Here is a 17,781-nt window from a genome sequence, read left to right as displayed (position 1 = left end):
AGCACATCTTACAATGAATATGGAAAGCAAAGACCTCTGAACTAGGAATTACAGTATTTTTTTATACTGCAGACTATCTGCTAATAATCTTCTCTCATGGTTCCAAGTTTTGGTTGGACATGTGGCTATTTGCTCCAACTAGATTTCCCCCCACCCTCCAGCCAGGAGCAGCCAAGTGACCAAACTCCAATGAACACACTGTGTGCTGAAATGCTGTAGAGAAATCCCACAACAGCTCCTTCTAGATCTTTTAGCCTTCTTTCACTTGCCAAAACAAAGGCGGAAGTCTTGTTTGGCATGTTGGCCACTTGCCAGCCTGTACTACTGAGCTCCTCTCCTCTGGACTGTTACTTATGCAAGTGACACATCTGCCTCCATGGACTTGACCTCATTATGTTTTGGGTCTCTCTGTAACGGCTTATCTTTCACACTCCTACCCAGTCCACCTGCACTCCAGCCCAGGTCTCTCAGTTACAAGCTGGTTGACCTACGTCTCTGAACCTGCCCACGTAGGGAAGCAGGAACTGTTGTGGAGGTTGACTGCCCTGCCTACCACACACAAGGGGAAGATCAACATCATACGAGATGTAATGAGCATGTTTGGAAGGCAACATTGTGTTAATGTAAACAATTAGTAAACAACCCAAAAAATGTAATGGAAAAGAAATGTTCACCAAGTGAACATCTTACACAGCACCATTCACTCTATCAAAATGAACATTCAGCTTCCTTTTAAGCTGCAAATAAACCACATAGTGATTTTTTTTTTAATCAAAAAGTTAATAAGCTATTAGTCCTCACTTACTGGCACACTCTGAAGTGTCTCTTCCCATCTTCTCCTACACCCTGTGCTTCCCTTCTTCTCATCTTTATTTATAATGGCACATATATAGTAGACTTTTAGCATTTGAAGTTTTGACTACTCTCAAGTGATTTTGTCAAGATACAAATTTTAATCTCTCACACTGAAAGAAGTACATAAATTAACCAGTTAAGATAGCAAACAGAGTTTTAGTTAGAGACAAGTTAAAGAGAACTGAATTAGAAAAACAGAATTACAATTTATCAGTGATGAAATCAGGAGCAGATTAATACACCAAGAATAATCACAAAGCTAGTGCAAGTATTTCACGGACTTCCTAAGACCATCAACACAAGCCAGCTTTACTGACATACTGACATATTTAAAACTGCTGACACTGTCTTTTTTTTTTTCTTTTCTTCCTTTTTTTTTTTTTTTTTTTTAAGAGATGGAGCGGGACGGAGTGCAAGCAGAGGAGGGGCAGAAAGAGAAGGAGACAGAGAATCCAAAGCAGGCTCTAGGATCTGAGCTGTCAGCAGAGAGCCTGATGTGGGGCTCGAACCCACAAATGTGAGATCATGACCTGAATTGAAGTCAGATGCTCAACCGAGACACCCAGGAGCCCAGAAAAAAAAAACGCCTATGCTTTCATTCCCAGATAAACTGTATGTATGGTGAAACTGGAAAAGTAGGAACACTCTTGTGATTTTGAGGTGTCTTTCCTCTTTCACGAATGCCCATGAATATACGTGCTTTCTCTCACCAAGTAATTCAACAGAGGATGGAATACTACTACGGAATTTCGTGCCAAAGTGGCTTATCCTTACCTACAACATTCTGACGGTATGTATATATTGACATAAAGTCAAGTGGCAATGAACTTTTAATAATGGTAATCCCCTCCCCTTTGACCTACTTGAGCCATATTGGCTCTGTGTTTATCTCTTGAACGGGCTGATGTCTTTCTCATCTTAGAAACTGTGCACTTGTCTCTGCCTGTCACTTTCTGCCTTAGGATGTTTGCATAGCTAGTTCCTACTTGTCATTTACGTCCCAACTCAAATATCCCCTTACCCAATCTATAGTGGACTCTCCATTCAAAATGCTTTTTAACATATCACCCTATTTCATTTTTGTTTTACCATATATTACCACCTAAAATAACTCTGTTAATTTGATTATTGTTCCTCCTCATTCCCAGCCATTCACATGCCACAGTCAACGAGAAAGTGCATTCTATGAGAGCAGGACCCCTGTCTCTTTAATTAATTCTGGAAAAGCGCTCAGCACAGTATTTCCTAAGTGTTTGTTAAACCATTTCATGGACCTATGTTCCCACTTTTCTTTTCTTCACTGTAGGTAATCCCTCAAAAATTAATCTGAATGTAGGCAATTCCTATGTTTACACTTTCCATAAAGGGATGCAATTGTGGGAGGCAGTTACAAACCCTGGAATCAGAATGTTAGCCATGGATAACAGGAGAGAATGGACTCAATGATCACAAGGGCTGCCCTCTGCCATATTAATCTGGTCATGATTTCATGATCTGTCTATCCAGTGTCTCTATCTCTGCTTCTCTAATTTGGTTCTCTTGACCTTGTCTCAAACTAAAGTCAATGTCTACCATGCGACTCCATTAGCCCATTTACACACGTTTTCATAGTTTCCACGTTTGTTCATCATTTTCTCTCACACCTTTCTGTTCCATCTCACACACCCTTACCCACACTAGGGGACTACTCTGGTTCACTTTTTCTCAGCTGACTTCCACTTATCTTTGTTACCTGTCAGTTAAAGGAGTGATCACTAGCCGAGGACTGTTTCCTAAATATTCATAGAAGTACTGGAACTGGGCATCACAGATATTTACGAAGCAGTGTTTCTGGGAGTCCTCCCACTGGTGACGAAGTTGAGAAAGCCAAGCAAAGGCTTGGGGACTGACAACCTGAAAACATCACAAGATCATTACCTATCACAAGATATTACAAGGACAATGTGTGTTTTGAGGAAACACACTTTATTCACCTAATCGGTTCTGCTGATTCACATTTTATCTCTAAAAATTCTCACAAGACAGCAATCTCTTCAGGCTATTGCAAATCACAACTGCAGATGGTCCAATACTTCATCAAAACTATGTGTAATAAAAGCCTTCATTTTAAGAAGGCTTTTACTGTAAAACAACATCAATTTGTTCAAGCAATGCTTTTTTCCCCTTTTATGAATCAGCCCAGGGGATTTGATCCCTTTTCTAACTTTATACTCTTATCATTGAAATCAGATGGAAAAATACACTCTGTAGTAAAACATATAAACCATAATTTCTTCATGTCAGAGGTATCAATAAACTATACTTTCAACAAAGTCCATTCTAAAGCCAGTTTTGCTTTTAGTAGATTTTCCACTTCATTTTTCATTAAATTAAATCATAGTATTTTTTTTTCATTGCCATTCTTTCTTTTCTTAATCCTATCCATTCTTTTTCCAATTTGAAAAAACAATTCCAGTCTCTTTCAATACATTTGTGACCCTAGGACTTCTTGGGAGCCATTTAAGTTACCAAAATTATTATCTACTAAATGTTCTGATGCCTACATACATCTCAACATCGTACAACTGTATATATTAGATGATCAGAAATTAGACAAAGTCTTTACCTCTTTGAGTACAAAGGACATATTTTAAATCACAATTCATCCTACCGTAAGCCATCACCACTGAAAAAACATAATAAAGTATGTAAAAAGGTGGAAGGTCATAATCAAAGAATAGTTACCAATGGTCCATTATCAAAATGAGAATACCTGGTAAGTGGTAGAGGGGATCAGTTTTGGATTAGCAATTACACAATATCACTGATGGTCCTGAACTTGGAAGAAGTATTTTTTACATTTATGGCTTACACAAAGAAGCAGCGCTGGCACTTTCTGGAGAGAATGAAAATTCACTTTGATTTTAATAAATTGAGAAAGAGCTAGGAAAACAACAGGAAATGTTTCGAAATACATACATGCATTCATATTGTAAAAGGAATGGTCTTGCTTTAGAGTGCCATCACCAGCAGACAAAAGAGGGGTGAGGAGAAAGTAGCCAACAGGCATGATTCACCAATGTTGTTCAGGAGACAAGCACACTTGTGACGTTTCTAAGTAGAAATGTATTTTAGCAAAAAGCTGAGAAAATTCTTTCACAGGAAACAGTGCCAGTATTTAGGAGACACAAAGGCTCTGTACAGAGGTTAGAAGGATATTCATGCCCTGAAAGTGACTTCTGCAAAGAATGTCATTTAGCCTTTAAAAAAAAAAGGGGGGGGGGGTGACCAATATTCCTCTTTCTTCCAAAGGAAACTAATCAAAGGCACACAGAGAAGTTTTAAATGACAATCTTTTTGCTATTGGCTGGGTAAGCCAGAGAGGTGAAAACCACAGGCCAGCAGACCAAGATGATGATGTGTAGAAAAGCCTGAAGACAGGGAAACGAACACGGTGACTCCACGAGGTTCTTACATCCTAGGTTAGTTTTTGAGATGGTATGGATTGGAGGTTCCTGACTTGGCAAAACTCTGATGTGTAAGACTTGGGATAACTCTCATGAAGATAATTACTTAAATCAAAGTCACTCACAGTAAGTGTAACTAAATTCATAGAACTAATTAAAAATATACAACTTAAAAAACACCTTTCTTGGAAGTACTCTTGACAATAAACACCACTTTTGGGAAACAACACACAATACATGAAATTTCTATGAACTTGCCTTCTGAGAAATAAGTTTGGCCACCACATCTCTGGCATGGACATCTATGGTACAAATTGTCATGATCTTCTGCCTATCTCCAGGTAGAAGTTCTCCCAGTAAAAGGGCTATCAGTGTATTCAACTGAGAAATCTACAAGAAATTTCGTAAAGAGAAGATAAGCGTTACAAATATAGAATCCAACAGTCCAATTTGTGAAGAGCACACTAGCTTACAAAACCGTTTCAAGTATGTATCTCAGCTAGCCCTCAAACAGCCTAAAAGTAGAAGAGAAAGGAAGGGATGTTATGAAATTAATTACTTTAAATACAATAAATATTTTAACACCCCTCTCACCCTAAGCTGAGACTCAAGAAGGCAGGCAAACATGAGTGATGACAAAGCCAGAGGTAGAAGCCAGGTTTTCTGCCTGCACTGCACTGACTTTCTGCCCTAATGATGATAAATCCACAACTTTGCTGGGATAGAAAAGATTACAAATTTGAAAAGTCAAATTGAGCTAACCTCTGTAAAAGTATAGTAAGAACTAAATAACAAGTGGTTTTGGTTATTTGGGTTTTTTGTTTTGTTTTTTGCGTAAGGGATAGGACAATTACTTTGAAAATATTTAAGACGTATAGGGGAAGACTATCCCACTTAATTCTTCTTACTCATATCCCTATTCTTATTAGGTCCAGTGATTTCTTACATCAATATTTTTCACACTACAGGTCTCTTTCCAAAGAATGCAAGGGAATGAAATGGAATTACAGGGAAGAGAATGGAATAGAAAATGTTGCATTACAAAAGAATGTGTATTGTTTTGTGAAACTATTTCAGTTTCAGACTTTTGAGGGTATACATACATGTGTAAACTAGATCTGATATAAAATATTTACCATTAATTGTGTCAAATCTAAATTAAAGTTACTCTCTTAAGCGGTCATTTTGTGAGCATATTTATTTACTCAGAACATGTCTGCCTTATTCAAGGCTTATTAGCCAGCCTTGCCTCCCCACCCCCGCCAAATTCTGCCTTATTCCAGGGTAACAGAGTAAAATAATACTGTCCCCTTTTTCCTTTTTTTCGCCCCGCAAAGGAAAGTCAATTACAAACCGTTAGAGCTCCTGAGAGAGTTGGTAATGAGTGAATATGACACATCACCAGAGGCTCTCAAACCTTTGTGACCTCCTGTCAAAAACACGCTTCCTACAGCACTATTAACACATCCCAGAAAACAGCCAACACTGCAGACTTCCCCAAGCCCGCTGTGCAGCTGAACTGGAGAAGGTTATGTAACTGTACTATGAATGGAGAAGGCAGGCCGAAAGGTAATAACCATAACACACAGTTTATATGAAATCAGATTGTGCAAGGTGCCAGGCACTGACAAACCATATTGTCCACATTGTTCGATTCAATCTTTGCAAAAATCTATTACTATCCTAACTTTGCAGATGAAGAAACTGAGGCACAAGCATATTAGCAGGGGAGGGGTATTTCAAATCCAGACAGTATGCCTTCAACGCCTGAGCTCTTACTGGTCACATCACACAAATTTTCTCTCCCAGCCTCAGCAAGACCAACCCACCACCAACTTTGAGGTGGAGAAATCCACTGTGCAAGAGGCATTCAAGACAGGGGTGCCTGGGTGGCTCAGGTGGTTGAGCGTCCAACTCGATTTCAGCTTAGGTCATGATGGCACAGTTTGTGAGTTCGAGCCCACGTCGGGTTGTGTACTGACAGTGCAGAGCCTACTTGGGATTCTCTCTCTCCCTCTCTCTCTGCCCCTCCCCTGCTTGTGCTTTCTCTGTGAAAATAAACATTTTTAAAATTTTATTATAAAAAAAGGTCTTTGAAAGGGATTCAAAATCAAACCCAATGGAAAGTTTGTTCAAAGGAATAAAAAATATTTACTTTAGACATTCACAATATACAACATCCTTATAAGCATTTATCTACTTTTAATAGTTTACGTCTATAAAATGTGGCCACTTTATTTAAAAAAAAAAAAAAAAGCACACGTGATCATTATTTCACACACACCATGTTCACTATCCCCTGGATTTTAGGTTCCATGAAGGCATACGTGTGCCTGTCTAGTACATGACTTTATCCCCAGAGCCACTAAGGGGCTAGCTGTCAAACAGTAGGTACTCAGTCTTTGCTGAGTAGATTAATACGTGTACATTATTAGCCTCTGCACATGTAAGCTGACCAACAAAATTCATATGCATGTTGGTTAGAAAAGAGGTGTTTTGGCATTGCATATTTTCTCATCTCGGTTGAGACAGCCAGTCTTTAAAGTCTCAACTTGTATACCAGTTCCAGTATTTGGTTAAAAAGAATTGGCTGTAACGACAGTAATAATAACTTATGCCTTGTGAGAACATTTATAATTTCAAGTGCTTTCACATGTGTTGTCTTGTCTGAGGCTCCTACAACCTGTGATTTCTCCATTATTGATTCATTTTTAACAAAAGTTCATCCAAGTGAAAGATGATTAAAAATACAGCTCGTCAACATTATCTGTTCAGCATCCTATGTTGGGGATCTGACATTTTTCGGGATTAAACGTTCCTAGCAATGCTCTTTTTTAAGCCATAAAATTCTGTACCCACAAAAATAGAGTTATAAAAGGTCTATCATTTCGGTGGTAGCATCAGGCACTATCACTAGATGGTCATATTATCAATACCTACAAGTTTATGGCCCATGACATATAAAATGTACCTTGGCAGCTTTTAAAAAACATATAGCCTGTTGGGGTGCCTGAGTGGCTCAGTTGGTTGAGTGTCCAACTTCAGCTCAGGTCACGATCTCACGGTTGGTGGGTTCGAGTCCCACATCAGGCTCTGTGCTGACAGCTCAAAGTCTGGAGCCTGGTTCAGATTCTGCCTCCTTCTCTCTGCCCCTCCCCCACTCACACTGTATCGCTCTCAAAAATGAATAAAAGCTAAAAAAAAAATTAAAAAAAAAAAAGAAAACATATAGCCTGTCATGTAATCAGCACTTATTCTTGCCCTTGCTCAAAGCAGTGTTATAAGAGTTTCTGCTAGGATCACAGATGTTTGCCTTAAGTCAACTGCCTATACCTCATCTTGAAACTCAAGCAGCTGTTTTCCTCGTACACCTTAGCTTTAGCTGGAGCATAATAGAGCATATATCCTGAACCAGAGAGAAGCCTCCTTCCAATACAATCCAAACTCCTCTTCGTGAGTGCAAAGCCCTCTAGGACCTGCCACCACTCGTTTCCCACCGCACATCACTCTGCCTGCCTGGCCTTCCTGACGTCCCTCTGTCACGGCTGCTTCATGGCCACAGAAACTCTTTCTTTCCTGTGCCTGGACATATTCCCTTTGATCTTTGTGCAGCTGGCTTTCTGTCATCATCCATATCTTACTTCAAACTCACCTCATCAGACTGGCCTTCCCTGGTCATCCCATTTACTATCATCCCCTACCCCATTATTCTATAGGTTCCTATTTTCTTTTCTTCGTGGTACTTACTAGTATCCTACCATTCAGTTACTTATTTCCTTATTTACTATTTGACTCCTCCCCTGACTATAAGCTCTAAAGGAGCAAGGCCCTTACATGTCTTATTCACTACCACAATCCCATACCCGGTAGAGTGGCCAGCATAAGGCATCATCTCAGTACGCACTCATTATAGGAATGTAGGAAGGAAGAAATGAACAAACGAAGAACAGCAACAGTACGCACCAAAGCACAATTTTGTTCTTTCAATCACACAGCAAGACAAACGTGATTACTGTTTCCAGGGGTTACAGGTCAAAGCAGAATGCAGGTAAATAACTATAATCATTTTGCTGGAACAAGAAGTAGCTACAATGGCACACAGAAAAGGGGCCTTGCCTAATCAAGGGCTTGGAAAGACATTTCAGAGAAAAGGGTATTTTGGCTAAAACTTAAGGGATGAGTGTAATTTAGGTTGTAAAAACTCAAAGGCTGCCCACCCACAGAAGCAGGGAGTAAGCCACCAGAAGCACCCATGTGAACACCCAGCACATGGCAGGTGACCCTGTCAGGGAACTTAAAGAAGTGCAGCATGGGAGAAGGGCAGAGTGTGGTAGACCACACAGGTACAGATGATAGAGAAAGAGGGGTCCAAACACACAGGGCTTGGCCAGCTTATTGAAGGGTCTGAACTTCAAGGGCAACAAGATGTTGCTAAAGGGTTCTAGGAAGTGTGCTAATAATTCGATATTTGTTTTTAAAATATTTCTCTGCCTGTGATGATGGATTGGAGGGAAACAAGACTAGAGAGAAACAGCCCTGGAGAGGAGGGAGGGAGACAGAGCCATCCAAGTGAGAAAAGTGTCTGGAACCAGGATATTAACGAAGTGGTGAGGGAAGCAGCGAGAACAGATATATTTAGGGTAACGGAAGAGATCTGGTGGTTGATTAGACAGTAGGTAAAGTCAGAGTCAAATGGGCTTCTAGGTAAGAAACTGGTGAAGGCCATTGGTGCTTTGTTCTGAGCTTGAGAACATTAGACAAGCAGGTTTGAGAAGAAGAGTGAACATATTTTCAATGTTGTAGGCTTGATGTGCCCATCAGACTTTCAATGGAGAAGCCCAATATGCTTTTTGGTTGTGCCTGAGGGGAGAGGTCTGGGCTGGAGATGACAGTCATGAGCATATTACAAAAGAAAGGGAGAAGACATAAAAGTAGATGAAATTAGCAGGGATGTATGGTATGGTGAGAAGAAAAAGGAACATAAGTCAGCACCATAAGGAAAAGCCACAAAGGAGCAGGAGGAAGAAAATCAAGAAAAGAAAACTGAAGAAGAGTCCAAGAGGTTGGTGGCAAAGGAGAATTCAAACAGGCATGAAATAAGGGGGAGAGTATTAAAGCAAGAGGAAGTACTTCTAATGACAACACAATGCGATTCAGTCAAGTGGTGGAAATGGGGTCATGGAGACAAATAAGAATGAGCCAAGTTACAGGGTTGGAGCAGAAAATGGGAGATGGGACATAAAGGAATCAATTTTGCTAGTTATTTTGCCTGTGAGTCATGAGACACTTGGGAATGTTTATAAACCGACAGCAATGAGCCAGGATGAGAACAGGAAGACACAGGAGAAAAGGTACTGAGGGAATCCTGGGAGTCCACATCAGAAGAAACCCAGAGCACAAATGAAGAAGTGGCTCCTGACACTCAGGCCATGCTTCCACTCTCACAAAGAGTGGTGCACCGAGCTCAGTATCAGCCCCATGGCCATTCATCTAATTCCTCTCTGACAGCAGCAACAAATAATAAGAGCTGACATTTAATGAGCTCTTACTACCTAATAAGCACTGTGTGTGTGCATGCGTATGTAGGCATATACGTATATACGTACATAATTCTAATTTAATCATCACAATAGCCCTATGAGGGAGGTACATTATTCCAATTTTATGTATGAGAATTTGCTCAAGCTCACACAGTTATAAACAGTGGAACCAGCGTTTAGGACCAGGCACTAGGATTTTACTGTGTATTCATTACCCTGATTCCAAAACCAGACAGAGACCCCACTAAAAAGGAGAACTATAGACCAATTTCCCTGATGAACATGGATGCAAAAATCCTCAACAAGATATTAGCCAACTGGATCCAACAATACATTAAAAAAGTTATTCACCACGACCAAGTAGGATTTATACCTGGGATGCAGGGCTGGTTCAATATCCGCAAAACAATTCACGTGATTCATCACATCAATAAAAGAAAGGACAAGAACCATGTGATCCTCTCAATAGATGCAGAGAAAGCATTTCAAAAAATACAGCATTCTTTCTTGATAAAAACCCTCAAGAAAGTAGGGATAGAAGGACCATACCTTGAGATGATAAAAGCCATATACGAGCGACCCAACACTAATATCATCCTCAATGGGGAAAAACTGAGAGCTTTCCCCCTAAGATTGGGAACAAGATAGGGATGCCCACTCTCACCACTGTTATTCAACATAACATTGGAAGTCTTAGCCTCTGCAATCAGACAACACAAAGAAATAAAAGGCATCCAAATCAGCCAGGAGGAGGTCAAACTTTCACTCTTCGCAGATGACATGATACTCTATATGGAAAACCCAAAAGATTCCACCAAAAAACTCCTAGAACTGATTCATGAATTCAGCAAAGTTGCAGGATATAAAATCAATGCACAGAAATCGGTCGCATTCCTATGCACCAACAATGAAATGACAGAAAGAGAAATCAAGGAATTGATCCCATTTACAGTTGCACCAAAAACCATAAAATACCTAGGAATAAATCTAACCAAAGAGGTGAAAAAATCTATACACTGAAAACTATAGAAAGCTGATGAAAGAAATTGAAGAAGACACAAAGAAATGGAAAAAGATTCCATGCTCCTGGATAGGAAGAACAAACACTGTTAAAATGTCGATACTGCCCAAAGCAATCTACATATTCAATGCGATTCCTATCAAAATAACACCAGCACTCTTCACAGAGCTAGAACAAACAATCCTAAAATTTGTATGGAACCAGAAAAGACCCCAAATAGCCAAAGCAATGTTGAAAAAGAAAACCAAAGCAGGAGGCATCACAATCCCAGACTTCAAGTTATACTACAAAGCTGTAATCATCAAGACAGTATGGTACTGGCACAAGAACAGACACTCAGATCAATGGAATAGAGAACGCAGAAATGGACCCACAAATGTATGGCCAACTCATCTTTGACAAAGCAGGAAAGAATATCCAATGGAATAAAGACAGACTCTTCAGCAAGTGGTGCTGGGAAAACTGGATGGCGACATGCAGAAGAATGAACCTGGACCACTTTCTTAGACCATACACAAAAATAAACTCAAAATGGATCAAAGACCTCAATGTAAGACAGGAAGCCATCAAAATCCTCGAGGAGAAAGCAGGCAAAAACCTCTTTGATCTTGCCCGCAGCAATTTCTTATTCAACACGTCTCCGGAGGTAAGGGAGACAAAATCAAAAATTAACTACTGGGACCTCATCAAAATAAAAAGCTTCTGCACAGTGAAGGAAACAATCAGCAAAACTAAAAGGCAACCGACAGAATGGGAGAAGATATAAGCAAATGACATATCAGATAAAGGATTAGTATCCAAAATCTAGAAAGAACTTATCAAACTCAACACCCAAAAAACAAAGAATCCAGCGAAGAAATGGGCAAAAGACAGGAATAGACATTTCTCCAAAGAAGACATCCAGACGGCCAAGAGACACATGAAAAAATGCTCAACATCACTCATCATCAGGGAAATACAAATCAAAACCACAATGAGATACCACCTTACACCTGTCAGAATGGCTAACAGTAACAATTCACGCAACAACAGATGTCGGTGAGGATGTGGAGAAAGAGGATCTTTTTGCATTGTTGGTGGGAATGCAAGCTGGTGCAGCCACTCTGAAAAACAGTATGGAGGTTCCTCAAAAAACTAAAAATAGAACTACCCTATAACCCAGCAATTGCACTACTAGGCATTTATCCAAGGGACAGGTGTGCTGTTTTGAAGGGACACGTGCACCCCCATGTTTATAGCAGCACTATCAACAATAGCCAAAGTATGGAAAGAGCCCAAATGTCCATAGATGGATGAATGGATAAAGAAGTGGTGTATATATATATACAATGGAGTATTACTCAGCAATCAAAAAGAATGAAATCTTGCCATTTGCAACCACGTGGATGGAACTGGAGGGTATTATGCTAAGTGAAATTAGTCAGTCAGAGAAAGACAAAAATCCTATGACTTCACTCATATGAGGACTTTAAGAGACAAAACAGATGAACATAAGGGATGGGAAACAAAAATAATATAAAAACAGGGAGGGGGACAAAACAAAAGAGACTCATAAATATGGAGGACAAACTGAGGGTTGCTGGAGGGGTTGTGGGAGGGGGAATGGGCTAAATGGGTAAGGGGCATTAAGGAATCTCATTGTTTTACTATACACTAATTTGGATGTAAATTTTAAAAAATAAAAAATAAAGTTAAATAAAAAAAAATAAAAATAAAACACAAAACTTCCCCACATGGATAGCATATTCATTATCAGCTCATCCTGGCCAGAGAAGAGCTGACATGCAGAAATAAGTAGGTATCCACCACTTACGAATTCTCTTATTTGGTTAAAAATGGAAACACTTCCCAAAAAAGCCACATGCATCATGACCACCACTGAGGTTTCTACGCCACAAATGTCTAAGACACTAAGGTGTTCAAAAAGAGGGCCACCCCACCTGCCTGGTGGGATGATGGTGAGCTCACCGTGAAAGAAGGTGTCAGGCAAAGAAAGCAGCAGACTCAAGGTCAGGAAAAGGAATGGTTCTTGATATAGGTGGTAGCTGACTGTCCATTTTGTCCGGACCCAACTCCTGTGGTGGTACCCCATTAAGAGAACCTATATGGGAACCTAAAGAACCAGGTCCCTAAATGCTACAGGCTTAAATAAGGCAACACAAGAAGAAGAACATCTTCCTTGCAGCAGAAGGGCTCCAATTTCTGACTCTGGGCATCTGGGCATCTGACATGGCAGATTTCCCAACCTAGGCACAGCCCAGCCGTGGTGGCCATGAAGCTGGAAGGGCTCTTCTCTGAGAAGAGATATTAAGATCTGAGTTCATGGTCCTCAGCAAACCAAAGTGAATATTGCAATGTAACTACTATAGCCCTTTTGGGGGGGGGGGGCGTGGAGGGGTGAGCTACCAGAACCCTCAATCCCTTCCTAACTGGTTGTAACACAGAAGTAACATTCTTTTTGTTTTATAATGAGAGCATCTAGGATCTCTAATCCTGAAAAACACCCAGGTTTCAGCTTTAGCAGCATCAGAAACAACGGATTTTCATTTCAGCTGGAACAAAGGAAACTGCAAAAGAAACTAGATCCCATAGTCCTTTGACACTATCAGATCATTGCGGTGGCCCCGTTTGTTGCCTTCCTTTCCACTGTTCATCTCCTACTACTCCTCTAATCGTATTGGTAAAACCACCACAAAATTAAGCAATGAATGTCAGAGACAGCGAGGGTAATCACCTCATTCTTGACACTAATGGAAATGATTCCAAAGTTTCACCATTAAGCATGATTTTCTCTGCAGGTTTCTGGTAGATATTCTTCATCGAGTTATAAAGTTTCCTTCAAATCCTTGCATTAGAAAAGAAAAAGGTGTAACATCAATAAGCTCCCACCTTAAGAAACTTGAACAAGAGGAGCAAATTCAAGTAAGTAGAAGGAAGTAATCAAGATAAAGCTGAAATACGTGAAATATAAAACAACAGAAAAATTAACACAAAGATTACTTCTCTGAAAATGTAAATAAACCTGATACACAAAAAGAAAGTCTAATTAAAAACAGAAAAGAGAGGGGCGCCTGGGTGGCTCAGTAGGTTAAGTGTCCGACTTCGGCTCAGGTCACGATCTCGCGGTCCGTGAGTTCGAGCCCCGCGTCGGGCTCTGGGCTGATGGCTCAGAGCCTGGAGCCTGCTTCCGGTTCTGTGTCTCCCTCTCTCTCTGCCCCTCCCCCGTTCATGTTCTGTCTCTCTCTGTCTCAAAAATAAATAAAAAAACGTTAAAAAAAAAACAAACAAACAGAAAAGAGAGGGATAGAAAACACAAATCACCAACACCAGGAATGCAAGAGGGACATGATGTGAGATCCTCCCGATGTGCTAAGGATAATGTCAGGAAACAAAGACCAATTCATGTCAATACATCTAAAAACTTAGGTGCAGTCAATATTTGACTCTACCGCAGCGATTCCACGTAGCCACCACAGCGTGAATGCAGCCAAACACAGAGGCACTGGGTAGGATTGGGCCAGAGGGCTGTAACTTGCCAGTCGTTGACTTAAATGAAATGGATGAATACCTTGAAAAACACAATTTTCAAAAGGGACACATGAAAAAAAGAAAAAGCTACATAGCAGCATATATATATATATATATATATATATATATATATATATATATATACACACACACACACACACATATATAAAAGAAATTGAATTATGGGGCACTGGGGTGGCTTAGTCAGTTACGCCTCTGACTCTTGATTTCAGCCCAGGTCATGATTTCGCAGTTCGTGAGATCGAGCCCCACATTGGGCTCTGCACTGAAAGAGAGGAGACTGCTTGAGATTCTCTCTCTTCCTCTCTCACCCAAAATAAATAAACAAACTTAAAAAAAAGAAAAAAAAAGTTCCATAAAGAAAACTCCAGGCCCAGATGGCATCGCCAGTGGTTTTTATCATAAACTCTTTCACAAAATACATGAGAATAAAATACTTTCAATTTCTTTTAAGGAACATAATGCTGATCCTCAAACTGGCATAGGTATTCTAAGAAAATTACAGATAAACATCACTGAAGAACATATATAGAGAATTTCTGGGCAGAATATTAGCAAATGAAATCCAGCAAAAATACACATACACATATATAAATGACAATACATCATAACCAAGTAGAGTTTATTTCAGGAATGCAAAACTGGTTTAGCATTCAAAAATTCACCACAGTAACACAATAAAAGAGGCAGACACACAAATAATCTTAACAGATTTGAACAAGGTCAAGGTCTCTTCAAGATAAAAATTCCCAGTAGGCAGCAATAGAAAAGTTCTCTATTTCAGAAAGGGCATCTACAAAAGCCTGTAACTACTATCGTATTTAGTGGTGAAGATTGAAATCTTTCTTCCCTGAGACTGGAAACTGGCCAGAATGTCTGCTGTAACTACTTTTATTCAACGTTGCACTAGCGGTCCTAGCCAAGTCAGTAACTCAAGAAAAGGAAATAAAGGGCAAAAAAGAATAGGAGACAAGAAGTAAACCTGTCATTACTGACAGATGATATGTTCAGGGACACAGCAAAGCCTATGAAATTCTTAAAAAAAAAAAACCTGACTAAAATTAAAAAGCAAATTTGGCAGAGTCCTAAGACACATGGTGAATATTGAAAAATCAATCTTATATACGAGCCACAAATATTAGGAAAGAAAAATTTTAATTGATTAGAATATGTTTACAGCATCAAAACATATAAACTATCTAAAAGTAAGTCCAGCAAGAAATGTGTAACACGTTGACACTGAAAACAAGAGAAATATTTTGAGAGAAATTAAAGACAACTTATGTCAAAACATACACCATGTTCTTGGAGAAGACTCATCATGGTTGAGATATCCACCCTTCCAACATTCCTATTTATACTGAATGTCATTCCAGTTAAAATTTAATTAGGATAAAAGATTAGGCTTCTAAAAATAAATACACAATATGATAATTTATGTAGAAATGAACAGAACCTAGAATGATCCAAAAAATTTTGGGAAAAAAATTAAAAATAGAACTAAGTTGGAGGCTATATATAACATGATTTTAATGCTTACTATAAAGTTACGGTAATTAATACAGTGTGGATTTGGCATGAAAACACAAAAATAGAGGAATGCAACAGGGCAGTCTGGAAATAGATCCCTGCGTATATACTCATTTGACTTTGACCAAGGTGCCAAGTTAATACAATAGAAAAGAAAAAGATGTATGGATCACAGATCTAAATGAAAAAAACCATAACCATCAATCTCCTAGAAGGAAACAGGAGAACATCTTCATAACACTGAGATACACAAGAATTTCTTACAAATAACAGGTATCGAGCAAAGAAAAATTTGATACACTATAAACATTAAAATGAAAACATTCCATTCCCATTAATAAATAATGAGCATTAATAAAATGAGCAGTCCATTCATTTCCTGACAAAGGAATTGCAACCAAATAAAGAAATCCTCTAACCAACAATAAAACGACAAACATCCAATTAAAAAAAAAAAAAAAAAAACAAACCTAGCAAATTATCTGAACAGATACTGCACAACAGAAGATATAGGAATGCCAATAAACATGTGAAAGGTTACTGAACATCTTTTTTTTTTTTAAATTTTAGAGAGAGAAAGAGTACACACAAGCACACCTGGGGTGGGGCAGTAGAGGGAGAGGGAGAAAAAATCTCAAACAGGATCCAATTTCAGCACAGAGTCCAACACAGGGGCTTAATCCCACAACTCTGGGATCACGACCTGTACCGAAATCAAGAGTAAGAGGCTCAACCAACTGAGACACCCAGGCGCCCCTCAACATCTTCAGACATTAGAGATAAGCCAATTAAAAGCACAGTGATACAGGGGCACCTGGGTAACTCAGGTGGTTAAGCACTGACTCTTGATTTCATCTCAGGTCATGATCTCACAACCATGTGATTGAGCCCTGCATTGGGCTCCATGCTAAGCATGGAGCCTGCTTGGGACTGACTCACTCATACACACTCTCTCTCTCTCTCTCTCTCTCTCTCTCTCTCTCTCTCCCTACCTACCCCTCTTGCACTCTCTTTCTCTCTCAAATAAAATAAAGTTAAACACACACACACACACACACACAGAGTGAGAGACTATTTCACATCCACCAGAATTGTGAAGACTGATGACGCCCAATACTGGCCGGAATATGAAGCAACTAGAATTGTGTCACCTTGTTAATGGGAATGTAAGAATGGAGAACTGTCTGGCAGTTTTTTTTAAAATGGGTAAACATATACCTTTCGTATGATTCAGCCATTTCACTTTTAGATACTTTACCCAGGAGAAAGGAAAATATAGGTCAAAAGACTTGGATAAGAATGCTCCAAGCAGCTTTAGAAATAGTCTCCTCAAACTGGAAACCCCAGGGTCAATCAACAGAATAAACAAAGCGTGGTATAGTTATGCAATGCAATTCTAAGAAACAAAAAAGAATGAACTTCTAATACATGTAACAACATGCTTGTTAAAGAAGTGAGACGGGTCTGAGATTTTACTCTACTTGCATGCTAAAGTCAGCCTGGCAGACATTAAGGGATGCTGGCAGAAGACACAGAGCCTCTGAGTCACAGATAAAAGAGGGTTCATTAGAGCAATAGTATTTAGTATCAAAGTATCAACATTTACACCAGTTCCTGACCCCCAGCTTTTCAAGGATAATCCCAAAAGAGCCACATAAGGCTTGTGAATGCTGTGAGCTGTGTCATAGGAGAGGAACCTTGAGTTTAGGGAACCTAAACTTTTCTAACAGACAGTAAGCATGTCTGACCTTTGCCCTGGAAGATTTTATCTTTATTTTACTGGAGAGTAAGCCAATCTGCCCTTTGCTCTGGAGAGAAAATACTGTCTTCTAACAATGTT

At 39.5% G+C, this 17,781-nt stretch overlaps 1 protein-coding gene across 1 annotated transcript in view; it reads right to left on the bottom strand.

The window, feature by feature from the left end:
- The window catches only part of DNAH11 (dynein axonemal heavy chain 11), a 357,765-nt gene that overhangs the window by 206,041 nt on the left and 133,943 nt on the right, over window positions 1-17,781 (bottom strand). Inside the window, exons 31-32 of the mRNA XM_049641609.1 lie at window positions 4,560-4,691; window positions 2,588-2,748 (exon numbers count right to left, since the gene is read on the bottom strand). Of these exons, the coding sequence (XP_049497566.1) occupies window positions 2,588-2,748; window positions 4,560-4,691 (293 nt within the window). The remainder of the gene's footprint in view (window positions 1-2,587; window positions 2,749-4,559; window positions 4,692-17,781) is intronic.

Source organism: Panthera uncia, chromosome A2, assembly GCF_023721935.1.
Source record: "Panthera uncia isolate 11264 chromosome A2, Puncia_PCG_1.0, whole genome shotgun sequence".
NCBI classification, from domain to species: domain Eukaryota; kingdom Metazoa; phylum Chordata; class Mammalia; order Carnivora; family Felidae; genus Panthera; species Panthera uncia.
This window is presented reverse-complemented; position numbering and strand designations above follow the sequence as displayed.